General features: G+C 40.0%; 1 protein-coding gene across 3 annotated transcripts; it reads left to right on the top strand.

Moving 5' to 3' along the window:
- The first annotated feature begins 1,805 nt into the window (after window positions 1-1,805).
- On the top strand, window positions 1,806-16,243 carry LOC123078464 (myosin-17). Of its 3 annotated transcripts, none has more exons than XM_044500988.1 (39): window positions 1,806-2,203; window positions 3,658-3,786; window positions 4,066-4,209; window positions 4,300-4,445; window positions 4,546-4,702; window positions 4,804-4,862; window positions 4,983-5,142; window positions 5,254-5,403; window positions 5,485-5,621; window positions 5,723-5,869; window positions 5,964-6,065; window positions 6,146-6,203; window positions 6,289-6,390; window positions 8,153-8,187; window positions 8,338-8,464; window positions 8,557-8,727; window positions 9,958-10,089; window positions 10,157-10,266; window positions 10,383-10,443; window positions 10,949-11,126; window positions 11,275-11,480; window positions 11,637-11,756; window positions 11,842-11,940; window positions 12,033-12,254; window positions 12,577-12,716; window positions 12,869-12,983; window positions 13,076-13,114; window positions 13,223-13,303; window positions 13,472-13,642; window positions 13,898-14,050; window positions 14,127-14,333; window positions 14,422-14,562; window positions 14,637-14,707; window positions 14,786-14,885; window positions 14,952-15,008; window positions 15,099-15,155; window positions 15,249-15,329; window positions 15,493-15,575; window positions 15,661-16,243. In XM_044500988.1, exons 1-39 carry the CDS (start codon window positions 2,201-2,203, stop codon window positions 15,782-15,784), a joined length of 4,575 nt encoding a protein of 1,524 aa, XP_044356923.1. In that variant the 5' UTR covers window positions 1,806-2,200; the 3' UTR covers window positions 15,785-16,243. The 3 variants fall into 3 exon arrangements, with proteins under 3 accessions (XP_044356923.1, XP_044356922.1, XP_044356924.1); XM_044500987.1 differs by having other exon boundaries at window positions 13,076-13,129; XM_044500989.1 differs by lacking the exons at window positions 14,952-15,008; window positions 15,099-15,155; window positions 15,249-15,329; window positions 15,493-15,575; window positions 15,661-16,243 and having other exon boundaries at window positions 13,076-13,129; window positions 14,637-14,815.
- Window positions 16,244-16,818: the final 575 nt, after the last annotated feature.

The raw sequence follows: 16,818 nt of genomic DNA, 5'->3' as shown, positions 1-16,818 counted from the left end.
GTCAATACTCCAAAACCAACTAGGGGTGGCACTAGATGCACTTACAGTTAATCCTTATGCTTTCAGTTGTCGATTTCACCAGATCAACGACTGTGTCAATAGTCTATTTAACTGTTATTGACACTGACCACCCTATCTCTACACGCCTTCTGACGTTTCTTTCAGTCCACACTGCCCAACATCCACATAAAATCATACTCACATCCTCCATTGCTTGCTTCCCCTCAATTAAATCAATTGGTCAAGTCTCAAGATGTAAACCCGGGATGTTTACGTTCTTTAACTCATGCCAGGACACTTTCTCCCAAGTACATTCAAACCGTGCAAGCAACATCCTCTCTTTACCACCACATATTTCACATAAGGGAATTTTCTCTCAATATGGCGGCAATCACGTATAATCTCTCGATATGGAATTACATCATGCATAACTCTCCAACAAAAACTATGTTTTTGGCTCTCCCACACACAATAAGAGCTTTTAGTGGTTGTGTTCAGTTGTAGGCGTGGTGGCTTGATCCCTTGCTGTTTAGCTGTAAGCAACAATATGTACACAAAACGAACATAAAACCACCCTCCTTTTCTAGCTCCCATGACCAAAATCATTGTGAACATCTCTATTGGAATCTCACATATATGGCATCCACATCGAGCCTCATGAAGTTTACAAGAATCTTCTCTCGATCCAATTCAATGCTTCATCTAAGAATTCTTCCATCATCGTGATGCTAGCATCCGCGAGATTGAGAATGGGCTTCTACTATAATTGTCAAGGATCCATGGGTCTTCCCAGTTATGAATTGTTGAGCCATCTCTCACCCTATTGATTAAGCCGCCCCGAAGGGCTTCCCTACCATGAAGTATAAACCTCCAGGTACAGAGGTGTTCCTCCCGCTTCTAGTTGATATGAAGTCTCCTTGATGGAAATATTTGCCCCGTAACACTCTTGCACATACTGAATCGGGTTCTTTCATCAACCCCATCCCTGTTTGGCTAACATGGCTTGAGTGAATAATTAGAAATCTTTGAAACTCATACCCCCCTTGGGTTTAGCATTTTTTGTTTAGTTTCATCGCCTCCCCACCGAAACCTTACCATTTGTGACTGTTATTTTCTTACTCATTCCTTTAGGCAACATAAAACAACTCATCGAATACGTTGGAATTGCTTGAAAGACCGACTTAATCATCACCTCTCGGCCCGCACTAGTAAGTAATCTCGAGCAACCCCAATCTTTCTTCTTTTATCTTTGCCACGATGAGTTCAAATTGATCATCAATATATCTTCTCAAAGAGGTTTGCAGACCCAAGTATTTTTTTCCCTTCATATCGGATGTGTAATTGACACTATAAAATACACTCACTTCTCCTTCTTTACTAGCAGATAGGAACCCCTTATATAAATCTCCAGTATCTCCTGCAGTCTCTTTGCCCCCTCTCCGATGCTAATGTGAATACTGAGGAATCGTTAGCAAACAGTAGGTGGGGCATGCAAGTTGCATGAATCCCCACTTAGACCCCTCTGATCAAATGATTATGTCCATATGGTTTCAACAAGTTTTTGACCAAGGCAGTGAAGACTACTTTCATTGCGATTGGAAAAGAGAGTTATAGGGTGTTACACGTAAACAATATACGAGATTTAGAGGTTAGAAACAATATATGGTAACACTTGAAGGTTCATTTTTCTAGAGGACGAAAATGTAAATGCTACAAGGGCCTTGAAGAAAATTGACTAAACTACAGGCCCTTGAAGCAATGAAATGCAAACATTTAACTGCCTAGCCGTCCGGAAACAGCGCATTTCAGGACCAAGAGCAGAATTCCTCGGTTGTTTCAAACGGAAGAAAACTAGAACAGCGCGTAATTACCATTTCTGCCCTCCCTCTCCCTCCCCAACTCGCCGTCGCGACGGCGACGCACGAAGCCGCCGCGTCGTCATCGCCGAGGGCGAAGCCACTCGCGGTCCTGGCAATCACGAAGCAAACTGCGTGAATCGCATACAAGAGAAGGGATAGGGGCGGAGGAAGCCGACAAGTTACAGCAACCAGCTAGCAAAGGGGTAGGTACGAAGCGGGGAGGCGGCCGGGCGGAGCCAGTCCAATTGGCAGACCTGACGGCCGCCGACCACTCGGGCGGCGGATCCCTCTACCGGAGCTGAGGAATTCGTGGTCCCCTCCGATCCTAGCCTGATCTGCCCATGGTACTGTTCCGGATCGTATACTTGTTTGGACTAATTTTGCTTTCCTAATTACTAGCTTAGGTGCCGTGTGCCTTGCTTCAAGTGCCTGCGAATCGAATCATATTTTACTAGGGTTCAAGTTTTGGATTGGTCCCAAAGCCTTGGATGAGTTCTGGAGGATTCGGGCATCCAAATTGATAGGTTTACTAGCCTAGTGCTTTTTCCTTTTTTTTTTTGGGTAACATGATATGCCATTGCCCACATTAGACTTACAAGTATTGAGCTGACCTTGGCCCTATTTTTAGTCTTTGCTAACTTGCTTAGTGAGCCACTTCCGAAGGAGCTTGTTTCCCCTAAAATCTGTGTAGCTAGCTAGTATTTTTGGGTGGTGAATTATTTGCTGCAATTAGTCAGGGCCTTGCTATTCTTAGTTCACTTCATAGCCAAAAGGCCATCTCCCACGAACGACACAGATGCCATCAGTTATTACCCTAGCTCTCATTTGCAGCAAAGTTTCTTCAGCAGTAATGTGATGGATGCGGAATAAAGTACCGCCACCCCTCTGTTGATACGTTAGTGCGAAACAAGTTCTAATGTTTTACCTTATATATGGCACTTCTCTATGTGTGCAATTGATGTTGGTGCTGGAAATGGAGCCATACTTTTCATATGTCAATGCGCATTTTGGGGGTTATGTGCTTTTAGGCTCTATTGTCTCCGTAAAATGGACGACCGAGCTTTGAACTGATATCCGTTAATGAAGCTCAAACTAAACTTGTTTAGGAATTCCTACATTTGAAGTGTCTCAACCAATTAATGTGTGTTTGTATTTGTTTTACACGTAATACCCTTGATATCAAAATATAATTAATCTACATAGTTAGAATCTGTCCCCAACGAAATAACCTGTTGGAGTATGAATATTGCCACCTTCCCATAGCAGCTAAGCTTGTAGGTAAAATGTTCGGTGCATGAAACTCAATATCGAGGTCCTGAGTTTGAGGTCCCGCTGGCACAATTTTATGAGAAAATAGCAGTGTCCCTGTTTGAGTCCACGTTAGAACCATGAATTCTGGGGAAATATAATTGTATCCTCAGCTTGGATGACTACATAAATTTGGAGGAGCCTAGACACTATAGAGAGTGTTTAAGTATGAATATATTGCTCACCTTCCCTTAACAGCTTAAGAGTGAGTGTACTGGTTGGTGCATGAATCTAATACTCCCCACCCTGCATGTTCAAAATAGGTGGGTAACTTTTAGCTACCCACCCCCGTGAGAGAAATAGCGAGGAGTACAACATATTATTTTCTTATCCATCTCTCACCAAACATGTATGTCAATTCAACAAGATATGTCACAATTCACTGGCACGAGTGCGGAAGGCGGAGTAGATTACCCATTAAATCTCAGGATACTCATAATTCTGCTATGCCTTGACATCTCTCTGATTACTGCATCATTTCGTTTTGCAGGGAACTCCAGCTAACATCATTGTTGGTTCTCATGTTTGGGTGGAGGATCCAACTCTAGCATGGATAGATGGCGAGGTTCTCAGCATAAAAAACAATGAAGTTCATGTGCAGACATCAAATGGGAAAAAGGTAGTCTTTTCAATTTCTTATGCATTCTGTAGATCTTTATCTTGTTATGAATGTGAATTCATATTATGAAGACATAGTTTTCTTAGTATATTCTTCTTAACCTCCCTGAATGGTATTATCCTGCTCTGTTTTAATCTAGAAAAGGGGTATTAGGCTGCAAAAAGAACTTCACGGCGCTGTTGACTGTTCACTATTTTACACATGTTGTGGCTAGGGCTTTCAGTTTTATCTTTTTGACAGGAAATGGATTGTGAATTACATTACAATGCTTTTGCACAGGTTACTACAGACAGATCAAAAGTTTTCCCCAAGGATATGGAAGCTCCACCAGGAGGAGTGGATGATATGACAAGATTATCATACTTACACGAGCCTGGGGTTCTACAGAATCTTGCTACGCGTTATGAACTGAATGAAATATATGTGAGTTCATTATCTCTTGGGTAAATGTCATGCGTTTAATCAATTGCATAACTTGCAATGCAAATAATAACCATTCTTTTGCATTCACAGACTTACACTGGGAGCATTTTGATTGCGGTAAATCCGTTTCAAAGATTACCGCATCTTTATGATACCCACATGATGGAACAATACAAGGGTGCAGATTTTGGGGAGCTGAGTCCACACGTCTTTGCAATTGCTGACGTTGCTTATAGGTGAATTTCTGCTGTATAGTATTCATATAGATAACCATGCATGATCCAGAATCAATACCCAAGCATTGCCCTTATGTGATTTATTAATGTGGGAAACCAGGGAAATGATAAATGAAGGGAAAAACAACTCTATTTTAGTCAGTGGTGAAAGTGGTGCTGGCAAGACTGAAACAACAAAGATGCTTATGAGATATCTAGCACACTTAGGTGGACGATCTGGAGTAGAAGGGCGAACTGTAGAGCAACAAGTTCTAGAGGCAAGGGCGTTCAACTCTTCTCCTTATTTGCTTACAAATTGTAGCTTTCAAATGGAAAACATATGCATTGGTTGATTGTCTTATATCCAATAATATTTCAGTCAAATCCAGTCCTTGAAGCTTTTGGTAACGCAAAAACTGTGAGGAACAATAACTCAAGGTAATGGTTTGCATGATTCTTTTTCTTTTATTTTCCTTCGGTAGATTTGTTTCTTCCCTTTATTTGAATATCACAAGGTGATTGTTTGGCATTCTCATTTGTTTGTAATTCATGGTGAAGTCGCTTTGGCAAGTTTGTGGAGATCCAATTTGACAAGACTGGACGAATCTCGGGAGCTGCTATAAGAACTTACTTGCTGGAAAGATCCCGCGTATGCCAAATAAATACTCCGGAAAGAAATTATCATTGCTTCTACTTTCTTTGTGCGGCACCACATGAGGTAGGTTTTCACATTGACTCAATGTTACTATCTGATTATTTGCCTTTTGGATATGGAATTTAATGTAGTACAAAAGGTCCACTTCTTAATACGGCTTTCTGTAATTTGCAGGATACCCAAAGGTATAAGTTGGCTGATGCTAGATCTTTTCACTACCTCAATCAGTCAAGCTGTATTGAGGTCGAAGGAATTAATGACGCGGAAGAGTATTTAGCAACACGGAGGGCCATGGACATAGTTGGAATCAATGAGGAAGAACAGGTTTGTTTCGTGTTATCCTAAAGCTATTAAAATACTAGTTTTAGGAATAAGGACCGACATCATTGTTAATTTATTTTACAGGAAGCTATATTCCGGGTTGTAGCAGCTGTACTTCATATTGGAAATATAAATTTCGCCAAGGGAAAAGAAGTTGATTCATCTGTGATTCAGGATGATAACTCGAGGTTTCACCTTAACACTGCGTCAGAGCTATTGGAGTGAGTAAATTATCTCCCTTCAAATAATGTTTTGTACCTTCTATTTTCTATATGTTCATTGTGACCATAAACCAAAATGCTGACTGCTAAGTTTCTTGCAGGTGCGATTGCAATAATTTGGAGAAGGCACTGATAACACGAGAAATAGTTACTCCTGAAGAAATAATTACTAGAACACTTGATCCTGAGTCGGCACTTGCCAGCAGAGATGCATTAGCCAAAACAATATACTCCCGATTGTTTGATTGGTAATGATCCTCTGGCAGAAAACTCTAATTAGATTTACCTTTTTACTTCTCAATCTTGACATTTTACATTTTAACTGTGATCCTGTATGCACAGGATCGTGGAAAAAATTAATGTCTCCATTGGACAGGACCCAAACTCTAAACAACTGATTGGTGTTCTTGATATCTATGGATTTGAGAGTTTCAAAATTAACAGGTTAGTGTTTTTCCAACTTTTTGAACTTTATGAACGACCCAATTCACAGAATGTGCTAAAACAAATGGTCATCTGAACAGTTTTGAACAGTTATGCATCAATTATACAAATGAAAAGCTGCAGCAACATTTTAATCAGGTACTTCATGAATTTGGTTTCGACCATAGTTGTTACTCTATAGATATTTCCTGTCCATGATTTAACATGTGATGCTGTCTTGCAGCATGTGTTCAAAATGGAGCAAGAGGAATATACTAGGGAGGAGATAAACTGGAGTTACATAGAGTTTGTTGATAATCAAGATGTGCTAGACTTGATTGAGAAGGTGCTTATTTCTTCATATTTTTCGTACTATGACAGGTCACATAAAATGCAAGGTAGTTATGATGTCACTTCGAAAGCCAAATAGAGACTGAAAATTGAACTGTCTAGGTTATTTATGTTTTCCTCTGAAGTTGGTGGATCGAGTGTCAATTAAAGAAAGGATGAAATTCTTCAGAAGCCCTTCTCATTCTGTAATTGGTGGTTGGGGAGGTGATGGTTTGTTCCCCTGGGTAGGGATTTAAATGGCGCAATAACGGCGCCACAAGGCCCGTTTAGTTAGCTTCTAGTTAGCCTGATAGTTCATTTTCACCGAAAAATACTTTATTGAACTGTTAGACCAATAAGTGGGCTTAAACAGGACCCAGTTTACATCCCTACCCTTGGGGTTATATTGTTTCTGATCCTGTCATCATCGGTTCATCACTGTAAATAATGAGAAGTCCTTAGGAGAATGACCTAATTTATTGTGCTCCGGTAAACGATAAACAGATAGCACTTGACGTTTTGCTTCTGCTCTATGTGTCTTTTCACAAACATGACTTGAAATAGCTTAATTTAGGCTAAAAGAGGAACTTTTGTTCTGTCATTTGGAACCCCTTTGGGCTCCTCCATCTGGGAGTTCGCTAGTTTGTTCTACACTCAAACTGGACAAAGTACACCTGTTAAATATGTGTCGAATTTAGTGTGAGTTATGTTACAGCTGGACTTTGAGTCATATGGTGTGTGGATAGGGGTACGGAGTCATGTTCGAGTAGGACACTTATATCCTAGGCTTCTATATAATGTAATGTAACCTATGCCAACATAATAACACAAGTATGCGGGGGAGTCGGCGGCATGTGCTGGTGTCTGGGTGACCGATGTGCGGTATCAATTGGAAGGAGCGCCGGTAGTCATGCCCCGGGGATGTAGCCGATGTTAGGCATACCGCGTTAACAAATGTTGGTGTCGTTGTGCTTGTGTGATTGTTTGATTCTCAGTAGATCGATATGCGCCTTGGATTTCGAACAACACTCTTACCCCTTAATACCGTTTACCCACCCATTGGCTGGTTCCATAGATGGTTTAGCTGCCAGTGCAATAGCCTTCGATGTAGGGGCACAGGAGGGGGCAACTGTAGGCATAGGTACTTGGGCATGTAGAGGGAGGGAAAGAGGGTTGGAGGAGGGTGAGGCAGGAGGAGTGCGGGTAGGAGTGGACAGCAGTGGCTGGCTATGTTGGAAGGGGGAGGTAGAGAGAGTGAAATTTGGGTGGGAGGCCGGGGGAATGAAGCATCAAGGAAGCGATTTGCCTTATATGATGTTGTAACATATTCTGACATGGATGCCATCATAGATGTCACATCTGCTAAAATGGACAAAATGGGTAAAGTTACTAGGAGTTTAGAGTGTTTTGCCTGGTTTTAGAGTCAAGGAGTGAAACTTGCTGTGAAAAGAGCTAAGGGTTATATAATGGATTGGTGAGAGTTTGTGCTTAAAATTTTGAAGAGGCTTAGTGCTAAATTAACCTGTTCTGTGATGCTCATAACGTTCTAACGTAGTGGAGTGAAGGAGCTTACGTTGATATAAATAAATAAATAAAGTAGTCATATTGGCCTTTACAAACTAACAAGTTGTGACGCTTGTAATTCTATGATGAGCTAAGGGGTGGCTAAACAACCATTAGTATTGATCATGAACACTAGAATGGACATATTGGTATTGCAAGTATTCTGTATATTTCGTTATATACAATAACAGTAACATGTTTTCTGCTATTTTCAGAAAGGTGGATTGATTGCGCTTCTGGATGAAGCATGGTATGTTTTGGAATTTCCAGTTACCATTCCAGCCCACTTGCAAGCAACATGGATTGCTTCAATTGCCATGATGTCTAGTATGATTGTGTGTTGTCGTGACTGATGTGTGACATCTTGTGTCTTAACAATGTTTTCCAATATCATGTGCAGTATGTTTCCCAGATCAACACATGAGACATTTGCACAGAAGCTGTATACAACATTTAAGAATAACAAGCGATTCGTCAAACCAAAGCTTTCACGTACAGACTTTACAGTTGTCCATTATGCTGGCGATGTGAGCTTTCTTCATCAAACGATAAGCATGCTCAATTGCTCATATAGAATATAATACCATACTAATTAGGCACTTTTTTTTATCATCCGCAGGTGACATACCAGGCTGATCATTTCTTAGACAAGAACAAAGATTATGTAGTGGCGGAACATCAGGATTTGCTGAATGCTTCTTCATGTCCTTTCGTAGCTAGTTTATTCCCTACACTCCCTGAAGAATCATCAAAGTCTTCAAAATTTTCATCTATTGGGTCACGTTTTAAGGTGAAGTTCTACTTGATTTAATTTTTATTGGTGTATATCACTTTGTTGCGTTAAATGAAATCCTCGTTTCTTTAGAAGCTATTTAGGGTATAATTCATTAAGCACCAGTTGCCGGTAGATTATCTTAGACTCTGAAGAACCTATGGATGCCACTGTCACTTTGTCACTGTTAAAGATGATATCCACGTTGCACTCTCATCTGTATTAACCTTGGACATGTCCCTGCTGAATTTCTTGCAGCTGTTATACTTGGCAGTATGAAGTTGTTTTGGGCAGATTTGACAGCCTTTTCATGCAAGATGGACTTTTTTGCGATTTGATATGTTACTTTGAACTAGAGCTGGACAAAATTTTGATCTGGCTGGGTTTAGGCCTGATTTGATTTGGGGCACTTGAGCTGCGAGGCTATCCTGTTAAGGTAGTTGGATAGGTAACCCGCAGGCTTGTACCCAAAAATGAATAAACTGTACCAAGATGGGCTAATAGAGATGTTGTCCCCAACATTTTTTTGCCCATGCTCGGTCTAAACCTGGGCCTGGGCTGGGCTGGGGCTGGGCCAAGCCTGAAGGGCTGGTTCACTTTTTCTCAGGTCTACTGTGAGCAGCTGAGCACATATGACTATGAAACTGTTAACTGTATGTGCTGTACTCCTATGGGTACATGTCATGAATTTGGTCTATATTGAAATATTAAGTGCATGAAAATTTGTAAGCTTGTGAACATTGAATCTGGAATGCGCATCAAAATATTGTAATTTAATAAATCAAGTACTATACCTGCACAACACTTAGAACTTAATGCATGTGGGCGTGTTTAAAATGTGTATATCTGTACCACTACATTGGTGCTGTTTATCGGAAGGTTTGGTGTATTGTATACGATCTTGTATGTCCATTGTTGCTCAGATGCCCTTCATACATTTGTTGTACTTGATCCTTTGGTTGCCTTGATTGCAGCGTATGATGACGCCCCTACATAGTTCCTCCCTTCATGAGTTAGTGACAGAAATGTTGGTTTGCATGTATTTAGTAGCGCCAATTAGAAAGTTCAAAGTGTCTATGCGACTATAACGAGTGCCTAAGTCTTTATTAACTGTTAACTCTTCGAAAATAGTAATAATTTCTCATGATCCAGTCCTTTAAATAGAGATTGTAAATATCTTGATTCTCCTTAGTCCTTATAGTGCTCTTGACTTCCTTTCCGTTGACATTCTTTCTGTTTGATTCTCAGCTGCAACTTCAGTCTCTCATGGAGACCTTGAGCTCTACTGAACCCCATTATATTAGATGTGTGAAGCCAAACAATCTCCTCAAGCCAGCCATTTTTGAGAACACAAATGTTATACAACAACTACGATGTGGAGTAAGAGTCGTATACTCTTTTATTATTCTTATTGTTACCATATGTTGAACTAATACCTACTTTGCAGGGTGTTCTTGAAGCTATCAGGATAAGCTGTGCTGGATACCCCACAAGAAAAACATTCTATGAATTTGTTAATCGCTTTGGTGTTCTTGGCCCTGAACTTCTAGAAGGAAGGTAAGCAATTCACACAGAAATCACAATAGAGCCTTCTACTCATTTATTTGTCATTTAATTCTATTTTCAAGTTATTGATTAGTATATGTTTTTTGCTTGTACATTCTTATGTCCAGTAACGACGATAAGATTGCATGCCAAAAGATTCTGGAAAAAATGAAGTTGGAGAACTACCAGGTAGGACATGGAACCCGAACTACTACTAGGATCCATCACCCATTTCATCTGACTTTGTGATATTTAGTACTACCATTTATCTTAGGATTTCAATCAGGGGACATTTTAGCACGACACGATGGTGTTGGTGAACTGAAATATAATTTCCCTTTATATGACTCAATGTTCTTTCATTTACATAAAATTTTGAAATTGAACTCCAAGAACAATATCTGAGACGTTTCTTATGTGTGATCCTTATTTACTGTCCTCTCTGTGGCAACATCTTGACATCATGAAAAAGGATCCATCTTCCAGATGTGGATTGCAGCACATGGGTGTTGGCATGTTGAATGAATTCACTTTTCTCAACATTACTAGTCTTTTCATCGTTTAGCTAAACACTGTTGCTATAGATTTGATTGTATTATCTACTTCAATTTCAGAAATTTTGTCAAGTAAAATAAGTTGTACGTAGACTCAAGCCGTTCTTAATTCTTACACAATCCATTTGGTTGACTTTCAGATAGGAAAAACAAAGGTATTCCTGAGAGCTGGACAAATGGCTGATTTGGATGCACGGAGGGCAGAAGTGTTAGGGAAAGCAGCAAGAATTATACAGAGACTAATGCGTACATATATTGCACGGAAACAGTTTGTTTTGGTTAGAAGATCAACAACACATCTACAATCTTTTGTTAGAGGTACCACCCTTCTCTCTCTTATATGTGTGTGTGTGCGGGCGCCAGTGGTTATGTAGAGCAGAGTGATGCTGGTGCCATATCCTGTAATGGAGTTGCTGTAGCATTCTACAGATCTCATGTGCTCTTCATTTTCCCTGTTGTAACTCAGGGACCTTGGTTCGTAATTTGTACGAATGCATGAGGCGAGAAGCAGCAGCAGTCAAAATACAAAAAAATGTGCGTCGTCACAAAGCACGCGAATCTTATTTACTACTGCAAGCAGCTACAGTCACGCTGCAAACTGGCTTAAGGGCAATGTCTGCTCGCAAAGAATTCAGATTCAGAAAGGAAACCAAAGCAGCTGTCCATATCCAAGTACGTTCTGTTTTGATCAAATTGCTATTAGTTATATTCTTCATTTTTTACGAAGCATTTCATAGCTTGTGGTTCATCAAGTTTCCAAAACTTCACAATTCTTTACCCTGCCTCGTTAATATAAAAGCAGCTTATAACATTCCATTTTGAACACAGGCTCGATGGCGCTGCCACAGAGACTATTCACATTACAAGAATATGCAGCGAGCAGTTCTTACTTACCAGTGTGCGTGGAGACAAAGGCTTGCAAGAAGAGAGCTCAGAAATCTCAAGATGGTAATACCCCTTACGCTTTGCGTTCTTTCAATGCTTTTACCATGGCCCATATGTCATTTTTGTGTTATCCATGAATCATCTGCAGGCCGCAAGAGAAACTGGAGCCCTCAAAGAGGCCAAAGATAAGCTTGAGAAGCGCGTTGAAGAGTTAACATGGCGCTTAGGACTGGAGAAGCGATTAAGGGTACCTGTGATTTGTTCATTTCGGTCATAGTACCAGTGACCCTATTTGAGCATTGATAACATGTGATTTATGTTTAATGTTCCTTTGTGCAGACTGACCTTGAGGAAGCAAAAGCTCAGGAAATTGCTAAGCTGCAAGAAACATTGCATGACCTACAGCTTCAAGTTGAAGAAGCAAAGACCATGGCCACTAAGGAAAGAGAAGCAGCGAGAAAGGCAATTGAAGAAGCACCTCCAGTAATCAAAGAGACTCCTGTATTGGTCGAAGACACTGAAAAAGTTAACTCGCTAACAGCTGAAGTTGATCAACTGAAGGTATGGTGTCAGCTGAATTATTTCTACACTTCTCATGCGGTTGTTTTATTTTATCGGGTACTTGGTCTGTTGGTCTTGAACAATTATGGAGAATCAGTCCATGTAAAACCTACCGTGTATTTTTACCCTAATGTTTTGGAAACATGGTCATCATATGTTACGACATTTTTCATTGACAACATTGACATGTGAGTTCATTTTTAAGTTAATGGAAACTTTTATTACCCCGTGGCCTCTGCACTAAAGGGCGATGCAGGCTTGGAATCGGAAATCATGTTATTGTATGACAAAGTCAAAGTTAAGCTGTATCTTGATTTTACAGGCTTTGCTGCAAACTGAAAGGCAAGCCACAGAGACTGCAAAGAAAGAACATGCTGAAGCTGAACGGAGAAATGAAGAACTAATGAAGAAATTCGAAGGCGCAGAGAAAAAGATTGAGCAACTTCAGGACACTGCCCAGAGGTACAATCGAAATAGAACTACCAGTTACTGTTGATTCATTTGGCTGTATTTTAATGTTTTGCTTGTTAAGGATGATCTCTGTTTAGTGGTTCAGTAGTGTTTGTTTTATTCTGCATAACTATTTAATAGCATTGTCTTGAAAACGTAATCAGGCTGGAAGAGAAAGCAACTAACATGGAGTCGGAGAACAAGGTGCTTCGTCAACAGGCTGTTGCAATTTCTCCTACTGCGAAAGCATTAGCTGCCTATCCCAAGTCTCCTTTCCAAGTATGTCATATCCCTGGCACTTGCATTCTGTACAAATATACTCTTATTTTCATCAAAATGACATAATATTCCAAATTAACTGACTTTGTCAGCTGAGAACTCCGGAGATTGTGAATGCTCCGAATGGGGAGGTAAAATCTTCACCAGTAAGTGGAAAGAACATAATCATATAGATGACTTGTACTTCAAAAAGTAACTGCTATAATAAATAACTTTCCTATGTTAATATCTTTGTGCAGGATGTAACCCCCATCTCACTGAATCTCAAAGAGCTTGAGGCTGAGGAGAAGCCTCAAAAATCACTTAACGAGAAGCAACAGGTGTGCTACTTGTTGACCACTTCTTTCTTTGTTTAATCTTCCCGAGTTATGTACCTTTTTTTCTTCTTTGATCCTGAAATTGTATCATTTATGTTTCTAATGAGATTTCTTTTTCATCATGAATATTTTTTTGGTTAACATCATATATATTTGAATTTTATGCTCCAGGAAAACCAAGACCTGCTAATCAAGTGTGTATCACAAGATTTGGGATTCTCCAGTGGTAGGGCTATTGCAGCTTGCGTTATATACAGGTGTCTTCTGCACTGGAGATCATTTGAAGTTGAAAGAACTGGTGTTTTTGACCGTATTATTCAAACAATAGGCTCTGCTATAGAGGTAGGTCATACCTATCTCTGTGTTTCTTTAAGAACCCTTCTTTCTGGGAGAAATACTCACATTTTGTTTAGTTTGATTTAATGAACTGATATCTTAGGCCTTCATGATAGACCTTGAATAACACATATAAATAGAAGGGGCAATAATAAAAATTAAAATCTAAAATGCTGCAACAACATAGGTTTATATATTCCTTTTCGTTTATTCTCTATGTGTACTGCTATATAGTCATGTTCGAATTGTTCCTTTCCAAAGGTCCAGGACAATAACGACAAGTTAGCGTATTGGCTCTCCAATTCATCCACATTACTCCTACTTCTACAACGGACACTGAAAACGACTGGAGCAGCTGGACTCACTCCTCAGAGGCGAAGGTCAACTGCTGCATCGTTTGGGAGGGTTTTTTCGGTAAAACATCTTTATCCTGCCCTCGCTGTTTTATAGTCTGAACAAATCTTAATTTTGTTGTTTCTGAATACACAAGGGAATTCGAGCTTCACCACAAAGTGCTGCGCGACCTTTTCTTGGTAGCCGCTTGATTGGAGGACTAGGTGATCTTCGTCAAGTTGAAGCCAAGTATCCTGCTCTGCTTTTCAAGCAACAACTTACAGCTTTCCTCGAGAAGATATATGGAATGATTAGAGACAATCTGAAGAAAGAGATATCTCCATTGCTTGGTCTTTGCATCCAGGTATGATTTATTGGCACTATAATTTCTCTTATTTCGCAGAAAAACAGTGAACTTCAGGGTTTATTTTTTACTTTTACTTATTGTGCAGGCACCAAGAACATCTCGTGCAAGTTTGATAAAAGGATCTCGTTCTCAAGCAAATGCCTTGGCCCAACAAACTCTGATCGCACATTGGCAGAGTATTGTGAAAATATTAACAAACTACCTGAATGTTTTGAAAGCCAATTATGTATGTAAGCTAAAACCCTAAATGGACACACTATTTTTGAGTATGCATTAACATGTATTTTATTGATACGCCAGGTCCCTTCATTCTTAATCAGCAAGGTGTTCACTCAGATATTTTCGTTTATTAATGTCCAGCTGTTCAATAGGTAAGAGATGGCTCTTGCTCTATTGGCGGTACTTTTTACTTCTTCATGTAGGATTTTAAGATATCCTGTATCTTGCAGTCTTCTCCTCCGACGTGAGTGCTGTTCATTTAGCAACGGAGAATATGTCAAAGCTGGATTGGCTGAGTTAGAGCAGTGGTGCATTTATGCCACTGAAGAGGTAGGTACTGGTGATTTTTTCCCTTGGTGATATTTAATTTGTGTGCTAATTTTATGTGGTGTACAGTATGCAGGTTCTTCCTGGGAAGAGTTGAAGCATATTAGGCAGGCCGTTGGATTCCTTGTATGTGTTCTATACTGATTAGATGTCTATTTGCAACCTTGTGAGTAAAAAAGGTATGTAACCTAATGAGACGTGTACTTGTATTATCAGGTAATTCATCAAAAGCCAAAGAAAACATTGAAAGAAATCACCAACGATTTGTGCCCTGTAAGTGACTTTGAATTCACTTAAGTTTCGGCAATCATTAAAGCATATATTAGTTGTGACTTGTGACTTAACACATACTTCAAAAACTTTCAGGTCCTTAGCATACAACAGCTATATCGAATCAGTACAATGTATTGGGATGACAAATATGGCACCCACACTGTTTCGTCAGAGGTAAGCTTGTTATACTTGATGTGTCAAAAACGCTCTTATATTATGGGAAGAAGGGGGTAATTACTGGTTTATTCAAGTTTCATATGTTACTGTGTCAGCAAGTGGTGCTATCTATGTCCCATTACTAGTTCTCGTTTCTGACAGTGAACCAAATTGGTTGTAGGTCATCTCAAGTATGAGAATAATGATGACAGAAGACTCGAACAATGCAGTGAGCAGTTCTTTCTTGTTGGATGACGATTCAAGGTTATTTCGTGTTCCAAGTTCAATAATTAGTTTACGCAGAAATTGTTCCCTGGTCTAACATTGCTCATGATACTTCAAACCACAGCATTCCATTCTCGGTGGATGACATCTCAAAGTCAATGACAGAAATCGAGGTAACGGACGTTGATATGCCACCTTTGATCCGGGAGAATTCTGGATTTACTTTCCTACACCAAAGAAAGGACTAAGCGGATGTGGTCCTTCCGCTAGCGACCTCCACATTCCTTTCCCCACTCGATCTGTGCACAAATCATGTATATACTCAGTGGCTTTTCTTTCTACCAAATCAAATCTAGTCTGGTCAGGTTATTTGGTAGATCTGTTTGATATTTATTGTTAGGTCCTCGGTTTGATCGATTGGTTATTTCTTCAGTTTGGCTCCCCTTTTTTGTTGGGAGGTCAAGTTTATATTGCAATGCCAGGGGTCGGATGCCCTTGGTCAGGATTCCGAGCTGCTATTGGAAAAGCTCGTCGTCCTTTTAGCGTCTGGAAAGGTTTTCCACGGCTACTAGTCAGTCATTTGTGTCGTTCATTTCAATCTTCGACATGTTGTAAATTGCAACGAAGATCATAGTTACAAGGAATTGCACACTGATGACTGATATTTTTGGTGTACCCTGAATCTAGATGTTTATCGTCTGTTTGTACTCCCTCCGTTCCATATTACTCGTCGCTGATTTAGTACAAACTAAATCAGCGACGAGTAATATGGAACGGAGGGAGTACATCAGAATCATACATCTGTCACTGGGAGAACGCCTAAAGGCCTGTTGTGTGATGCCAAGTTTCACATAACAAGAGTCTTCCTAGATAAGATAGTGGAACAAAAATATTTATTTGAAAGATGTCGCTGTAGGACGACGAGCGACATAGGTTATTCCTACTGTAGATTGCATATATGAAAAAAGCAAACCAAAAGAACCAATACTGAAAAACATAAAAAGTAACTCGCCAGACAACACACCGAATGTGGCCGTCACATTGGACCCGAAAGTTTTGACTCGAGATATTGGGGCACATCAAAATTGGTTTTCTTTCCCCTCGTGTTTGGGTTTGGAGTGATTGGTTGGGTTTGCGTGCGCCGACTTGTACAAAGTGAGCTGTATGTAACTATACATCCAGGAAACGAGGAAAGAAATTTGGGGTTTTGATGAACGGTGAGGAGGTTGATGCTTGCAAGCCACGCATACCCTGCTGCATATGTATACATTGCCACGTGTGC

The sequence above is a fragment of the Triticum aestivum genome, chromosome 3D, assembly GCF_018294505.1.
Source record: "Triticum aestivum cultivar Chinese Spring chromosome 3D, IWGSC CS RefSeq v2.1, whole genome shotgun sequence".
NCBI classification, from domain to species: domain Eukaryota; kingdom Viridiplantae; phylum Streptophyta; class Magnoliopsida; order Poales; family Poaceae; genus Triticum; species Triticum aestivum.
The sequence above is the reverse complement of the archived record's forward strand: the minus strand, read 5'-3'. Positions and strand labels throughout refer to the sequence as shown.

What these genes read in the sequence shown, in the direction of transcription:
- LOC123078464 (XM_044500987.1), top strand. An exon ending in TACTCCCGATTGTTTGATTG is followed by an intron (nt 5,870 to 5,963) that starts GTAATGATCCTC and finishes CTGTATGCACAG; the next exon opens with GATCGTGGAAAAAATTAATG. An exon ending in CGTTTGGGAGGGTTTTTTCG is followed by an intron (nt 14,051 to 14,126) that starts GTAAAACATCTT and finishes TGAATACACAAG; the next exon opens with GGAATTCGAGCTTCACCACA.